This window comes from Eptatretus burgeri, chromosome 10 (genome assembly GCF_056783735.1).
Source record: "Eptatretus burgeri isolate ZD-2024b chromosome 10, Ebu_testis_v1, whole genome shotgun sequence".
Taxonomy (NCBI): Eukaryota; Metazoa; Chordata; class Myxini; order Myxiniformes; family Myxinidae; genus Eptatretus; species Eptatretus burgeri.
The window spans coordinates 49,212,505-49,229,318 of NC_140970.1; the positions used below are offsets into that span (position 1 = coordinate 49,212,505).

The 16,814-nt window shown below is 41.6% G+C and overlaps 1 protein-coding gene across 7 annotated transcripts in view; it reads right to left on the minus strand.

Moving 5' to 3' along the window:
• LOC147018519 (FERM domain-containing protein 4A-like) overlaps positions 1-16,814 on the minus strand; it is a 370,473-nt gene that overhangs the window by 83,831 nt on the left and 269,828 nt on the right. For 6 of the 7 annotated variants that reach the window (XM_085898238.1, XM_085898240.1, XM_085898235.1 and 3 more), the window contains 4 exons: positions 9,071-9,136; positions 7,769-7,845; positions 3,570-3,708; positions 1,859-1,961 (listed from right to left, as the gene is read on the minus strand). In XM_085898238.1, coding sequence (XP_085754364.1) covers positions 1,859-1,961; positions 3,570-3,708; positions 7,769-7,845; positions 9,071-9,136 — 385 coding nt within the window. The remainder of the gene's footprint in view (positions 1-1,858; positions 1,962-3,569; positions 3,709-7,768; positions 7,846-9,070; positions 9,137-16,814) is intronic. The other variant, XM_085898236.1, reaches the window with a different exon arrangement.

Genomic DNA, 16,814 nt, shown 5'->3' on the forward strand with positions numbered 1-16,814 from the left:
AACGCAAGGACGATCCATCATAACCCACACCCTCCCCCTCACACTCACCTACTACTGCCAACATGAACAAACTACTACTAATACTAATACTAATACTAATACTAATACTAATACTAATACTAATATTAATACTGATACTGATACTGTTACTGCTGACATGGACATCGACTCAAAAAGGACTCGAAAACACTGTTGGGTTCCCCTTTTATGAACACCATTTTTATATACCAATTCCCAAATCCGCTGGGAACACGTCTTTATATGGCAGTTGTAAGCTGAAAACACGTTCATTTATTTTTTTTTTGTCGACCGGAAGACGTCATTGGAATACGTCTACATACGTCGATGTGTGTTGGGACTACGTAAAGAATTGGTTCAAAGCACGTCAAACATAAGTTAGAAATAAGTTTCGCGTAAAAAAGACATTACCGCGACGTGTTTCGACTTATGAGTAGCTTATAAGTAGCGTTTGTGGACGTGTGTAAGCGTCCACATATCGTGTGTAAAACTTATCCCCATCGCATGCGGAACGTGTGTCATACGCCGAGTACGTCGTAAAATTTTGAACATGTTTAAAATTTCTTGACGTACTCTACTTACTACGACGTATGATAGCGTACTTTAGCGTTCTACTCACGTATACCAAACTTACCCATACCGTATTTGACGTGCCCCAACGTTTTAGACACATTTTTCTTAGGTCGGCATACGCTGGCAAGATCGCCAAGGTGTGACCGCGATGTTGACACTTCCATTTCTACGGCAGTTATGATTCGAATCGTTGTGCGTCAGCCTTTTAATAGGCTACGTCACGATATCGTCGGTGATGCGTGCAACGCGCTGTGCCTAAGTTAGACTATCGTTGGGCATCGGTTGTGTAGGCCGACAACAGGTTCAGCATTCGTTGGTATAAGTTATCTATAACACAACGAAACGTTCTGTGTCCGTTACCAATGCGTTATACATAAGACCAAGTCGCTATGAATACGTCCGAATCTTAAAAAAAAACATCAAAAGTTCAACGTAAGCCAGCGTTTTACATACATTTTAATACGTTGCCATCGCTGGCTAAAACGTCAAGGTGTGACCGGGCCTTAAAGTAAGAACCTTATTAACTTGTTAGGAATTGATAAGATTTTCCAACTGCCTGGATGATTACATGAGTTCTGTTCGTCCCTTTCAGTCCTTTCAGGATTTGACCCTTTCAGCTCAAAACCTTGGGTCCACAACCATGGCTGTGGGTCTACATCAGTCGATCCACAACCTCAGCTGTGTCAGTCCACCTGGCAGTACAACCTCACGATTCAAATCTACCTATAGCGTTTACCTTTATCAATAGATGTTTACCTTTCTTGCTGTGCAAGTTTAATGTACGGTGTTATCATATATTCATAATGCTCATGGAACATTCCATTATGTAACGAGAACGGCACTCAGTGGAGCACATACCTCCGCCAGCCTGAACAGTTTACATTTTGTATCCCAGTGATAGGCTAGATCGGAATCCAGACCTAAACCAAAATCGAATCGGCTTGTTCTTGTCACCGACCAAACTCATCCACTCAGTTTTGTCATAACACGTCTACGTATCGTTTTTGGCCCCATCTCTCAATGGTGAAGAATCACTGACAAAGTGAAAGAAATTATCGTATCCAAAACAGAGAGACAGACAGACAGACAGACAGACATGGGTGAAAACATAACCTTCATTCACCTTCGGTGGCAGAGCGAACATGACATTGCAAATTGCACAACCATTATGCATACCACTTATTCCAGAGAGTGCGCATGCATGCACACACACACACCATCTAATTGTTTTAGTACCGTTTAAAAAAACACCAAAACAAACTTGTACCTGCAGATCCTCTGGAGCTCATAAGTTGGTCTCCACGTAGTGGCTCAAGGTGGCTCAAATCCTCTGCTATGTCATTCATACTGCGAGCTGCTGGAATCTTTGCCTACAAGATCATGCAAAATGGCAAGAAACAAATATGTGCCTGACCAAAATGAAATTCGAAGGATTCCGGCAATTAACAAATGAAATTGCTCGTTGAGCAAGGAATTGCCGGAATAACTTTGTCATATCTCCATGATCTCTGAAAAAACAAAAATCTGGAAATCAATTTGGTTCTTACAAGTCGATAGTGGAACTAACACTAACTAACACTAACTAACACTAACTAACACTAACGATTACTAACAAAACTACTGTTTAATGAGTTATAGCACTTAGTTTGGTCATGATCATGACTTGGAAGTCAATCGGACTTGAAATGGCGTTTTTATCGCAATTTGAAAGTTTTGACCCGACCCCCCTGACATTCGACACCCGACCGCTAAGAATGGTGTTGGTGTGACACCCCAATGAGACATATGGTTGAATGCAGTATTGGAAGACGCACATTTTGGATTTGGTTTGAAGTCGATACGACCATTTTAGCTGACGTTATTGCGAAAATAAGAATTTCGGTTTTTCGGTGACCTTGACCTTGACCTTTGAGCTAGATTCACCAAAAACGACAAGTGTCTAAGTTGGACCATGGCCGACGTCTGTACCCAGTTTGGTCATGATCACTGAAACGGTGTGGCTGCTACAAGGTAAACAAACACACAAACAAACAGACAGACAGACACACAGAATGACACACACAACTGACCAACATAATTTGCGAAATCTGAAGGATTCCGGCAATTAACAAAGACAAACAAACAAGAAAAAGACGTTGTGCAGAGCATGACACTTGCAAAATCCATGAAACAAATTTGACGTGAAAAATAATTGGTGGTTGAATTCAATGACCAAATATACAACAACTCTTCAAATTTCAAGTCAATCGGATGAAAATTGAGGATTTTAGAAATCCCAGCTTAGTTGTTGACCTTTGACCTATGTTGACCTTTTGGCTGAGGTTGACCTCAAAAATAATTTGTGGTTAAATTCAGTAAGCTGATATGAAAATCCTTTCCAAACTTCGAGTCAATTTGATTTAAAATTGAAGACTTTAGAAATTTGTAAAATTTGTTGACCTTTGGCCTATGTTGACCTTTTGACCTCAAAAACAATAGGCTTCATGCTTATGACAAACTCTATCATGTGGTGAAGTTTCGTGAAGATCGGTTTAAATTCGCATTGCGACCTGCAGGCGATAAACAGATAAACAGACAGACAAAATCAACTGACCAATATACTTGAAAAATCTTCGATTTTGCAAGTAACAAACAGACAGAGAAGGGAGAGGGATGAAAACATAATCACCTTCACCTTCGGTGGTGGAGGTAATGGCAACAACCACAATAATATTATATTTTTAAAATGGTTAATCCCATTATTTTAGCAAAATTAATATCGAAGACTGTTTGTCGAAATGAGAATCTCGAGTATCTATTTTCAGGGGTATTGGGGTGGGGGGGGGGGGGAAACGCACCTCCCAATTTACGTTTTCGAAAATAGTCACATATTATCTCCCACAGATGTAAACATGTCAACGATGCATGGCATTTGAATATCAAAATATTGAAACAAAATTAGTAGCAACGATAAAGCCAAAACCAAGAACCTAACACACCTTGCTCTGCTTACGGTCCAAGTAAAATTGGTGCTGACTGATGGCCATGGCCCACACAGCCTTAATGAGTGGTGTCGGTCCGTACCACACGTGCAGAACAATGTCACTCTGACTGAAGGAACGGCGGCTCAGGGAAGCTCTGTAGACACAAAGTGAAGGTTTTGGGATGGTGGAAGATGAGGGAGGGAGTTGAGGAAAGGAAGAATTGCTGTGACGTGTTATGTTAATTTGGCAACAGGTATACTTGCTAATAAAGCAAGAACTACCTCCGGCCGACTTCTGACCACTTCCTGCTCACCTCTATCTATTTACAGGTGGAATTCCTCTTTCTTTGCAAAGTTTAGAAATCCGCCTCTTTAAAATATATGTTCACGTGTTAAAATAAATAACGAGTAATAAATATGTCTGGAAAAAAAAAATCCTTGGAAGAATGTGGAGGGCTGGCCGGATGGCCGAGACGTATGCACACTCATTCCTGAGCTGTCTAACCTGAATTTTAATCTTAGTCCAACTACAAACTGTCATCCCGGTGTTTCTCAGGCAGGGTGATTCATCAATGTGTGTGCCGTCTCTTGGATGGACCTTAAACCGTGCGTCCCGTCTGCTGGCATTCGTTGGTGGATAGATCCAACATTAAAGGTCTTTTGCGGAGTAGATTAGCGATTGGCGGCACCCTGGCCAAACTCCAAATTCTTGCCCTGACGTCCTGAATCGGAGTGGTGACCGGACCAGGATTTTAACCTTAGCCAGGAAACTGCTTCGGCAGAACCGACGCTCTCTATGAAGCATTGTACTTGACAAGGTTGGCGGGTGTGTGGCTTTTTCAGGTAAACATGTGACGTACCAATAGAGGGTACTTGATGGTATATAGGCCAGCAGTAAACCTCGATAAAGGGCTATATTTTAGGAGTTTAATCAACCGGCTTGACACAAAGCGACAACAGGTCTCATATAAAAGATGGTGATCTCAGTAACACATGTAGCCCCGTTGTCCTCATATTTTGGTGTCCGGTCCATGAAATATTCACATTTGAAGGATACACCCGTCTGAATATTTGGACCATTTCAGAAAATCACAAAATTTCCCATAAACTACAAGACAAAGAGCCCAGTACCACAATGGACGAAATTCATGGCTCTATCATCAAACAAATCCACCTTGACACACTTCATCTATAGTCACGTCACGCAACATGCACCAGCAGCAAAAGAACTTTCAGATCACCAAGAAAAGCGGATCTATTTGGCTTGTGGCTTCTCTGATGGTTCGTTTACAGCATGCCTTTCATCTGCATGAATGTATCATGACAGTCAACTCGCATCAATGCAGGAAGAGGCAGATTCTCGGATATTTCTTCATGTGAAGCATGCCGATGATGAGTTCAGACGGAACAATGTGCGTGGGTCCATTACAATCAAATCAGCAGACACTGATGTGCTTGTCTTAGCAGTCCACTACTTTCCACAGTTGTGGGACACTGCCGAAATGTGGATAGAGAAAAGAACATCAGCAGGATGCAAGCTTATCCCGGTCCATCAGATATGTTACAGCTTGCTTCCAGAAATGTATACCCGGCTTACTGCGTTTCATGCCCTGACAGGATGCGACTCTGTATCAGCATTCTTCGGCTATGGTAAAAAGAAAGCACGGAAAGCTATGAAGACACTGCATCTTCAGAATAATGGTCCACACCTCAAAGTGCTCACCACTGACGATCTCCAGGAGGCAGTGGCTGCTTCAAGACATTTCGTCAGTGTCATGTATGATTCTCAAGGGAAATATATGGGTGCACACACAAATTTGAATGATCTTCGGGAGAAACTCGCAGCGACCAAAGATGTCCCAGAGCACAAGTTGCCTCTGTCCGAACCAGCTTTTCTCGAACATGTGAAGAGATCCGTTCACCAAACCCGAGTATGGATGAATGCCCACCTGGCAAATCCAGAAATTCCCACACCAGAGGGCCGTGGATGGTACAGAGGAGAAGGTGTGCTGCATCCCACATTGTTTGATGGACCCACATCAGCGGAGATGTTAGATGGTCTTGTGTGTTCATGCCGTGGTAGTGAACCATGTACCAACAGCTGAGGCTGCTCACAAGACAGTTTGCCTTGCACTAACGAGTGCATGTGTGCCACCAGTGACAGGCAGAGTGGCAACGAACTGTCACATGGTGACCAAAATGACACGGACACTGATGGTTGAACATATCGAGGACACTCGCTCAAAATATTTGTTTTAGTTCATTTCTCGTAGAACAATGTGTATTGGTGTAACATATAGTTATCACATCACTTGTGCAAACTTCAGTCACTATATCGTATAATTTGCGAGTAGAAATTTGTTTCAAAATATTCTCATTATATTGATATGGTAAACTGAACACATATAAAATAAAGAAAAAAAATATGACAATTGGCAGATGTTTGTTTCTGTAGTTGATGATTTTCGAAGTTCGCGGTCTGGAAATTGCGTCTTTTTTCTATTAAAAGCACTCAAATGCACATATATTTATCTAAAAGTGTTCCATTGAGTAACTAGTAGTATTCCCTGTTCATTCTGCACATTTCAATACCAATCATGTAAAAATAGGGCGCATTGCTTTGTAGTTATGGCTAATTCACTGATTTTCGGAAATGGTCAAAATTTTCTAATGGGGGTATCCTTCAGGTGTGAATATTTCACGGAGCGCACACCAAAAGATTAGGACAACAGGGCAAAACTGAGATCCCCATCTTTCATATGAGACCTCTTGTGGCTTTGTGTCAAGCCGGTTGATTAAGTACCAAAAAATCTGACCTACACCGCTGGCCTAATACTAGCATGTGAGACGTGTAAAAGTTACCCTATTGGGTGTGTTTTACTTCTGTCATATAGATTAATAATTCACAGACATATGTTAGTGGAATGCATAATGTCTGAGATTTCAAGAGAAATTTGTGTATTTCACAATAATTTTTCCAATCTATTGTAATTACATTAATATGTACGGTAATTAGCAGATTAGGCTTTTTCCCTTCCAGTACCAAAGGCTCACGGAGAAAACTGTTAAAATAAGCAAAAAGGATTTGAAGACATCAGTGCGAGGTTATATGAATTACAAGGACATCGAGTGATGACAGACAAATCACAGTGTGTGTAGCATTTATTCTCCATCTCCTGATGTCATTGTGCACAGATGGGAGCATAAAGCTAGCTTTAGAAAAAAAATAGATTTGATTTGATACAAGGCAGGTGTAAACAATACGCACAGCAACACCGACACAACTTCAAAGCTTTAAAACAAATAGGAATTGCTTTGTAGCTTGAAGACAGGAATTGAAAAGCGATGTCACACATTACATGGAACATGTGCAGGAGTAAACGTTGACAAAAACAAACATATATATATATATATATATATATATATATATATATATATATATATATATATATATATATATATATATATATATATATATATATATATATATCTGTGATTCCAAGGCGCAGTACATCTGTGCACAGTGCAGTACCGATGGAGCAATTATATTAGATTTAGATAGATTGGTGGTTCCAGAGAGGATGGAAGGACCGTGCGGTTTGAGAAGTGCACGACACTAAAAATAATTATACATTTCCTCTGGAGCTTGAGTGCAGTGTGATGGTTAAATGAGTTGGTCACTGGACTGAGATAAATTAACGGAAGTTTAAAAGCCCTCGTGTCTAAAACATAACAATAAGCTGATGCTTGATGTAACAATTTGACAATATTTCTCATAGTACTGTTGTGTGCAAGACACCCACCCAAAACTGCCAGCAATGCTGGAGGGGAAAGGGAGGGGGGGTGGTGGGGATAAATGGTACACAATGAGGTGATCACCTGGGCTGGTTTTGGTTTTCGGCTGAATCTCGCATGAAACACCCCAAACGGTTGCAGGTGATTCACGATGATTAAACAAGCGTGCCTAAACATACTCCTTATCCCACTTGTAACTAAGTTCCCCTCCAGGGATACTCAATAAAGCTGAAACGGCTTGTGCGGGAAGGATGGCAGAAACATACATGGAAAATGGTTTAAAGTATTTATCGTGTATTTGAAGTATGTATCAATCGAATAAGCGTGAGCGCGGCACACACACAGTAATCATTTTACAATTATGAATACACTCGTTACAGTAGTCGTGTGAATGTTCACCTGCACAAAACAATTACTCACCTGCGTGGGTCGTGCACCTCCAGAGCAAACTTTTTGTCGCGGAAGTACAAGTTTTCTAGTTGAGACCAGTGGAACACCTACAAACGACACACGTGACTGCTGCAACATTCAAACCAATGCTGGCACAAGCAAATGAAAGTGTGGAGTGCAGTTGAACATGATTTCGGCAATACTTTAACCTATCAACTCATACAACGGACAACTTGTACCTTACTAACATTACCTTACACCATATCCCATCTGTTGAAGACGGGTTATGGTGGAAGGTAATCACTCCGCGATGCACAACTGCATCGGCGCCCCCGATACCCCCTTAGAGAAGTGTTGGAGCAATGATTTTCTAAGATTTGAACCTGGAGGTCAGAAAGTATTGAGGAAAATGGTGCTCAAGCTAAGAGGAAATCACTCAAATTGCAAGAAGCCATCAGTCTTGCCAAATTTAAGCAACAAAAGTGAACATAATAACGGAACATTTTCTTTTACTCTATTAGTCCCCAAGCGGTTTCACCAGAGGGGACTATACGTTTGCTCTCCGTCTGTCCGTCCGACCTGTTGTTTTCAGACTTTTTTCCCCAAACCCTTTAATGTATTAAACTGAAACTTGGTACATGGCTTTATTATGACAAATTACAGAACAGGTTCGAGTTTCAGGGCGTTTCGTCAATTTTTCACACAGTTATGCGCTTCTTCGACTTAGAAAATATCACATCGGTAGGGGGACATGATTGCGAAGCAATTCTTGCTCTGTTTCTCTTTCTTTGTCTATCTGTCTCGAGAGAAGTGAATTCTTGCGGAAAGTTTTCACTTGGATGCGCTTGGATGGGTTTGAGGGTTGTGGAGTAGCGGCTGAAACCCGAATCCTATCCAGGTTCCTCCAGATGACTCCATCTTTGCTCTTTAATTATTCGGGTTCTTTCTGATGACTCAAATGCAGTATTTGGTCTTCCATTTGATTTCATAGTGATTCTGGGAGTAGCATAACTTTTCATGAAGCAGCTGGCCACAACTGACATTTTACTGAAAAATCTACTCCCAAGCAGCCATCGGGACTGAACTCACACCAGCTGGTGAGGAAATGCAATGAGGCTTTCCCCATCCAACACCAAAAATGACTCACAGACCAACATTATCGGATACCCAAAGGCTCAAGCCTCATCTTTGGAAAGCTTCAAACTCACATATAATTACCGCATACTGTCCAAGGTTCATGGACGAGCTTGTACATACATTAATTGTATATGAATGACAAGAATAGAATGAGACATGAGGAGACAAGAAACCATCCATCCACCGGGACCATACTCTGTGCGGAGCGTTGGTGCTGCCAAAGTCGTCTCCTTGGCTATTGGGCACAATCCACAATCGCCACTACGACACAAGTACAAGAACAGATATATAAGAGTCACATCAGCAGAGTACATGGAATTTCAGCGATTGGCAGCATAACTTAGAGGAAGGGAACTTGCGTTTGAGCTGTTTAGTCTGGGTTTGATTCCTGATCAGACTATATAAACCATAATCCTGATGTGTCGCAAACGGAGCATGGCATCAATAATGCTGTTATTCAGAGGGGGGATGAGGGGTGTTTAATTGTGTCATTTGTGATCGGTGCCACCTACTGTCATGGTCCTTTTCCAAGAGCAGGCCATTGTTGTGCCACTACATTGGCCAAATCATAATTTCTAAGCTCACCGAGGAGTTGCTTTGGCAGCATCTTGTTGTGAAGTAGTGAGATCTCCAGCGTACATTCCAAACCAATTAAATACACAGTTCAACCTCGTGATGGCTGCCCTCGATGCCCCCTCAGAGGAGTGTTGGAGCAATTATTTTCGATGATTTGAACCTGGAGGTCACGAAGTAATGAGGCAGGTGGTGCTCGAACTAAGAGGAAAGCACTCAAATAGCAAGAAGCAATCATTCTTGCCAAATTTAAGCAACAAAAGTGGACATAACTGTGAAAATTGAAAAGGAATTACCATATATGTCATCACCATCTTATGCCATGTCCACTTAGATATGGGTTTGTAGTTCAGAGAGCATGCAAGATTGGCCCAAGAATTTCATGAACGAGATCGCCTGGCCCGACATTTGACTGGAGCTGTTTAGGGCAGGAATTTGTAACTTGGCCAGGGTGGTGGCAAAAGCTCACCGACTCCTTGTCAAAAGACACGGTGAGATCTTTAATGTCCATCGGCAACTAATGCTGGCAGATGTGTCCCTAGCTTAGCGTCCCATACAATGGATGGATGGTGCACTCATTGATGCAATGCCCTGCTTGCGAAACTCCAATCCGACAGATTATCATCTGGACGGGTATCCAACCAGGAATGAAAGAGCTCAAAGGCGAGTACACGACCTCTGAGCAATGTTGCCAGTCAAAAGAAAACTTACCATGCAAAGAAACCAAACACCGACTTATTGTTGACCTCTATTTACTTATTTTAAAGGAGAATTTTGCATCTCATTCACACGGGACAAATATTTACTAGATCATTAATAAACTTGAACAGTACTCGTAGAGCACATAGTCTCGCCTGGTGTGCTCATTCTGAACAAAAATACCATCGCTCATGGAACACGCTACTATTATTGCCCATTGCTATTACGGCCCATATACCCTAATCATCCATGCATCCTGTGCCTGGTGTTGGTTTAATGGTTAGGGTGGTGAGCTTGGGATCCTGAGTTCAAATCACACTGACCTGTTGAATTAATACCAGGTGGGGTTGACACAGCCTGACATCCTTCCGAGGTCGGCAAAATGAGTGCCAGCATGCTGGTATCCTGTGTCGGAGTGGTGACCCGTCCAGGTTTGTGCCCAATAGCCAAGGAGACTGCTTCGGCAGCACCAACGCTCTGAACAGAGTATGGTCCCGATGGATGGATGGATCTTATCATGTCACATTACATTGTCATTATCAATAGCTTCATTGATTAATTATTAGGATATTTAACAACCACCTTGATGCATATTAAGGCTAAATTGTTGCAATAAAGGTGAATATAAAAAAAAAATTCAAACTATATTTCCCATGGCTAGTCGATCAAATATTTGAAGTTTCGCATCGACCTGTTAAGTGGTTCTGCATCCTTTCAGTGAGTAATTGACCACTTCTGCTAGTCTCAAAGAAATTCTGCCCCCTTGCCCTTCTACTACTCCAGAATCCCTGTGTTTACCGTTCCCATCTTTAATCCTTTGTGGTTTAGGATGGGGTGAGGGCCGTTCACTCGTCAATATGTATTATGTATAGGACAACAACATTAGGATACATCAGTGTACTTTATTTAATTTAAGGTAAGGGGTTCACAGGATGGCCTAGATGTACACACACTCATCTCTAAGCTGTATAGCCTGGGTTCGAATTCTGACCCAGCTATAAACTGTTATCCTGACCCAGGGCTTCACAGGCAGGGTGATTCATAAATGTGTGTGCCGTCCCTTGGATGGACGGTAAACTTGGCATCCTGTCTGCCAGCATCCGTTGGTGGACGTTAAAGATCCCATGGTGTCCTTCGCTAAGAGTAGGCGAGTTATTGCCGACACCCTGACCAAATTCCAAATTCCTGCCCTAACCAGCAGAGGGTACCGCATCAGCAGGACAGCCACACTTTCAGCTAATGATGCTACCCCGCAGCCTTATGCTGCATACGAACCAAGAAGACTTGAATTAAGGACATTAGTAGACAACAGGCAAATTGACTTCGTCAATGGGATTTTAACCTGGTAATCCCATGCTCGAATAGAAACACGAGATGCCCCCAACTGGAAAGAACAATTTTCTGACCTTTATGCACAAAAGAAAGTAGTTTTAATTTGCCCAAGAGGTTTAATTTTTTTGTTGTTGTTGTTTAAACATCAAAACAAATAAGTGCATCGAGAAAAACCTTTCATGAACACCGACGGTCGCTTCCCATACCAGACGTGATGCATTTGCCTGTCTGCTTGTGTGCCTATGTTGTGAAATTTTCTCTGTTGCTGTGAGCCAGAATCTTACAAATTTATCATCTGAGGTCAACAGTGTCATGAGGGTTGGCAGCCAGTTTGTGCACCTGCAGAGAGAGAGAGTCTGTGCACGGTGGGCTCTCAGTGCACTGTGGAGGAGTGTCATGGTTCATCTCCACCAGAAAGTTGTGCCATGGCAAGATGTGTGAAAATAACGATACATCATCCCATCATCACAACCTCGTCATAACCTCTTGAAAAGATAATTTCACAACCATACACGTGATTCATCCCAATTTGGCTGTTCTGCGTAACTTTGGGTGGGCAAATATAGCGTTATTATGCTGTGACGTGTACCTGATGACACACAACACGGGAACGGTAACCGAAGCAAAGCCATCAAAGGCTGGAGTTTTTCTGCACGACGTGCGATCGGTAAGCGCGCACACTTTCAAACAACCCGTGACCTCTTGGTCATTCATCTGCAGAGCATTTGGTAAACTGTTCCGCTCAGACACATTGTGATATGCTCACATACACCGAACAGCACAAGCAATTTACAGCCTTTTCCAACCCATTGATGTGTAATCAGCCAAGCAAATGGCAGGTGGCAAATGCCGATGACCACCTGTTGCCCTTGAAAGAAGCTCTGAATTTTCCGACATTTCCTTCATTTGATTTTTTTGTTTGTTTGTTTGTTTGTTTTTAAGCAGAACAGGGTCCAAGCAGCGGAAAAGGAACGTTTCACAACGAGAGAGACGTACAGTATGTTTGAACAATAATTTGTATTGGAGAATTAAAATGAAATGATGGAGAAAAGTTGTTATAAAAGGTGACCACAAAAAACGGTAACAACCTTACCTCTAATAACTTCCTCAAAACTAGAGATCGTTCTACTTTTTCCACGTGTGCAAAGTGAAGTTCGTGTATAGTTCGCAGATTTCGATTTAGTTAAGATTTTACCTCTCATACCGAAGGTGGACAAGGGTTATGTTTTCACCTGTCTGCTGGTCTTTTTGTCTGTCTGACTGTCTGTGTTTTTGTCTGTTTGTGAGCAGGATATCTCAAAAAGTTATGGAAAGATTCAGAAGAAATATGTTTAACATGTTGGGTGTGTGACCAAGACGAAATGATTAGAATTTGGTGAAAATCCAGATCTGAGAATTTTTTTAAATTGATTCTTCACCATTGATTGAAAAGGCCAAAAACGATATATAACACGATATCTCAAAAAAGTTATGGACAGTTTCGGACAAAACTTAGTGGGCAAGTTTGGTGCATGACAAGGATAAAAAATTGATTTGATTTTGGTGAAGATCCGGATTCGAGAATTTTTAAAATGATTCTTCACGATCGAGTAGAAAAAGCCAAAATGATATATAACATATAATCTCAAAAAGTTATGGAGGGATTCGGATGAAACTTGGTGGACACACTTTGGGTGTGTGACAAGGACGAATTTATTAGATTTTAGTGAAGATCGGAATCTGGATTCAATAATTTTTTTTTATTTTTAATTGATTTTTCACCATTGAGAGATGGGGCCAAAACTTATATATGGCACGACATCTTGACAAGAACAAGCCAATTAGATTTTGGTTTGTTACAAGGATGAATGGTTAAGATACAGATCCGGCCTATCAGTGGGATACAACACATAAACTGTTCATCCTGGCCAGAGGTATGCGCTCCATGTTAGTGCTGTTCTAGTTTCAACATGCAGTGGACAACTAAAGAAAAATCTTTTTCAGTATAAATGTACCTGAGAACAAAATCCTTTAAGAAGACTCAAACTGAGTTTAGGGTTAGATATGCTCAAGGACAACGTTTACCGAGGAAGGCCACAATCCGAAGATGAGCTCAAAACAGTAATAACTAAGAAAATCTGTTCAATTACGACGGTCGAACACGTGAGGGTCATTCATAATTTTTCCAACGAATCCAAGTGTGCCTGCAGTGTCGAGGCCGACATCCGGAGCGTATGCTTTAACCTCAATCAAATCTATGACATTGAAGATATCCACCTGAAACTTTCCATCGTGATCATGCATCGCATGAAGCAAATGTGTACCAAAGAATGTGTCATTTGAACTAAAAACTAGGGAGTTCAGAGAACACCTTTCCCTGCACAGTCTTGAGTGAAAAACAAGGACATTGGCGGGGTCTGCGAGCAGCAAATTCTATTGGTCGAGATGATGTAAAAATGGTGCAATATTTGGTTTAAGTACTGCTAAACAAAAGGTTTTTGAAAGTGCAAACAAAGCGATTTGCGTTGGCGTGTTAAATTCAACTGAAACATAACAAAGCTTTTAAATGTTGGAGAAAAATTATTTTTCTGAAGTTTACCGCTATTGATGCACCATCTTTTACACCACCTTATTTAACAGGTTGCATTATTTATTCATGCTTGTTGTTTGTGTCCTTTATGGCATCCTTAAAGACAGTAACTTTCCTGTTTGGAATGATTTTCAAAGTTTGTTTGACTGCCAGACATGCAGACAGAGTAAAAAAACAAAAACGTGATTCTCATGTGCGGTGAGAACAAATTCAGAGCGTGTGTGTGTGTGTGTGTGTGTGTGTGTGTGTGTGTGTGTGTGTGTGTGTGTGTGTGTGTGTGTGTGTGTGTGTGTGTGTGTGTGTGTGTGTGTGTGCGTGAGTGAGATATATACACTGGAGAGAGTAAACCAATGCCAACATTTGCACCACCATTCATGTGGGAGCATTATACGTGCAGTATTCAAAAAGTTACCAGAACGAGATACTGCACTTGCAATAGTTTAAGAAATGCCAAAATTTTGTTATTTTTCAATAGACAGGTATGTGGAATTATCAAGAACATATTTCATTACGACATATATATACGAGGCTGGCAGGATAGTTGGGAGGTACGTGCACTCACCTTTGAGCTGTCCAGCTCAATTTAAAAATCTCAACCCCGCTATACACCATCACCTTGGAGTTCCACATGCAGGGTAAGGCATCAACATGAGTGCCTTCGTTAGCAGTGGGACCCGTCTGGCAGCATTAGTTGACGGTGGACATCGAAGATCCTGCTGTGTGATTCATGAAGAGTAGGTGAGTTATCGCCGGCACTCTAAACAAATTACAAATGCCTTTCAATTTCAGTCGAGGATAGCGTTGGAGTTAAGTGGCGATTTGTCCAGGATTAATTTAATCCTCGACATGTTTGTTGTGAACACCCCCAAAGCTCTGAGAAGAGCACGGCCCTTCGTTGCTCTAATAATTATGACCCTCACCAGAGGAGATGGTATTGTCATTGGGTCCGTTTGTTACTTGTGAAAATCGAAGCTCTTTCAAGTATATTGGTTGTTTCTGTGCGTTATTCTGTCTGTTTGCTTGTCTGTCAATCGCCTGCAGGTCACAATGTTAAAACAATCTTCACGGAACTTCACCACCTGGTCGGGTTCATCATAAGCAAGAAGCCTATTGTTTGAGGTCAAAATGTCAACAACTTTGTCAAATTTCTAAATTCATCAATTTTCATCCGATTGACTTGAAATTTGAACAATATTTGCATATTTGGAAATTTGATTAAACCACGAATTATTTTTAAGGTCAATTTTGTTTTATGGGTTTCGCAAGGATCGTGCTATGCACAACATCTTTCTCATTTGTTTGTTTGTCTCTGTTTGTTTGGCTGCACAGAACGTGGGGCGAGTATGTGTATTAATTACATGAGACCCTTTAAAACCCCTTAGACACCTGAGAACCTTTCCAACCCCGAGACCCATGAAGACCACAAAGACCCTCAGACCCATAAAACTCTTTGAAATCCTTGATAATCCTAACACCCTTAAAGGCCCTGTAGAATGCTAAAGTCCTTGAAGACCCCCCCCCAAGACCTTTTAGACCACTAAGACCCTTTTTAGACCGTATAGACCCCTAACACCCTTTAATCCCATAAAACCCTTTCGACCCTTGAGACCCCGATGTCGTTTAAGACCATATAGATGACGATACACCCTTTAGAACCCTTCAACCTCCTACACCCTCAAGATCCTTTAGAACCCTGAAGACCCTTACTCATTTCTACCCTTTAGACCTTCACACCTTTCAGATCTTTTAATACCCTGTAGACCCCTTTGACCTTTCAACCATTTTAAGACATCTTAAGACCCTTTAGTCCCCTTCAGACAATTCCGACCATTGAGACCTTAACTTGCACTCTTTAAACCCCTTTAACCTTTTAAGACCTTTTCAGACCTTTTCGAAAATTGAGACCTTTTGATATTCGGACCATTTGACCTTTTGTTTTTGTATACATTGTCGAGGCTCGTATGAGAGCTAACACACAACACAGAGCAAGGGGGGCATGAGACAGGAGGGGCAGGAGAGGGAAGGACAAAACAGTGGGGAACCGAGACATTAGGAGATCTGTGGAAGGGAGAGAGATGGGGTGGGGAACATGGGGAATACAAGATGGACATTACAGGGTCTTTCAGGAAGGAAAGCAGGGAATTTGAAGGAGGTTGGTTTGGGGTGGATTAACGGGGGTAGAAAAGATCAAGGATTTGGATGGGGCAAGATAAGAGGTGGTGGTGAACAGCTGTTTTGAAGGCCTGGAGGGAAGAATGGGATTGAATAGAGTGTGGGAATTTATTCCAAAGGCGGGGAAAAAGAGGAATGAAAGAGTGAAGGTGGGCAGTGATTCGTGATTTTGGTAGTTTTATCAGAAGAGGGTTGTTGGCGGACCTTGAGCACCCTGCGGGTATATGGTGGGGACAACTCGCAGATAGAGTAGAGGGGGGGCGAGACCGGAGAGGAGACGGTAGAAGACAGAAAGACCACTGACCAGCCTGCGGACCTTTACAAATTTTCAGAGCTTTCACCTTTACACATTTAGAAGTAGATCATTTCGACTCATTTACAATCAATGACCTTTCATTTAATAAATCCTTCCATTTATTTGCCACACAAAATACACCACACAAAACAAGTCCTGGCAATCAGGGTCTGCAATGTCTGATTGCTCTTTCTTGTTTATACTTGGGGTAATAAAAAAAAAAAACTTACAATTTTGGCATTTCGTGAACTATCATTGGTATTTGATTAATATAATATTTTTAATTACTCTTGTATGTT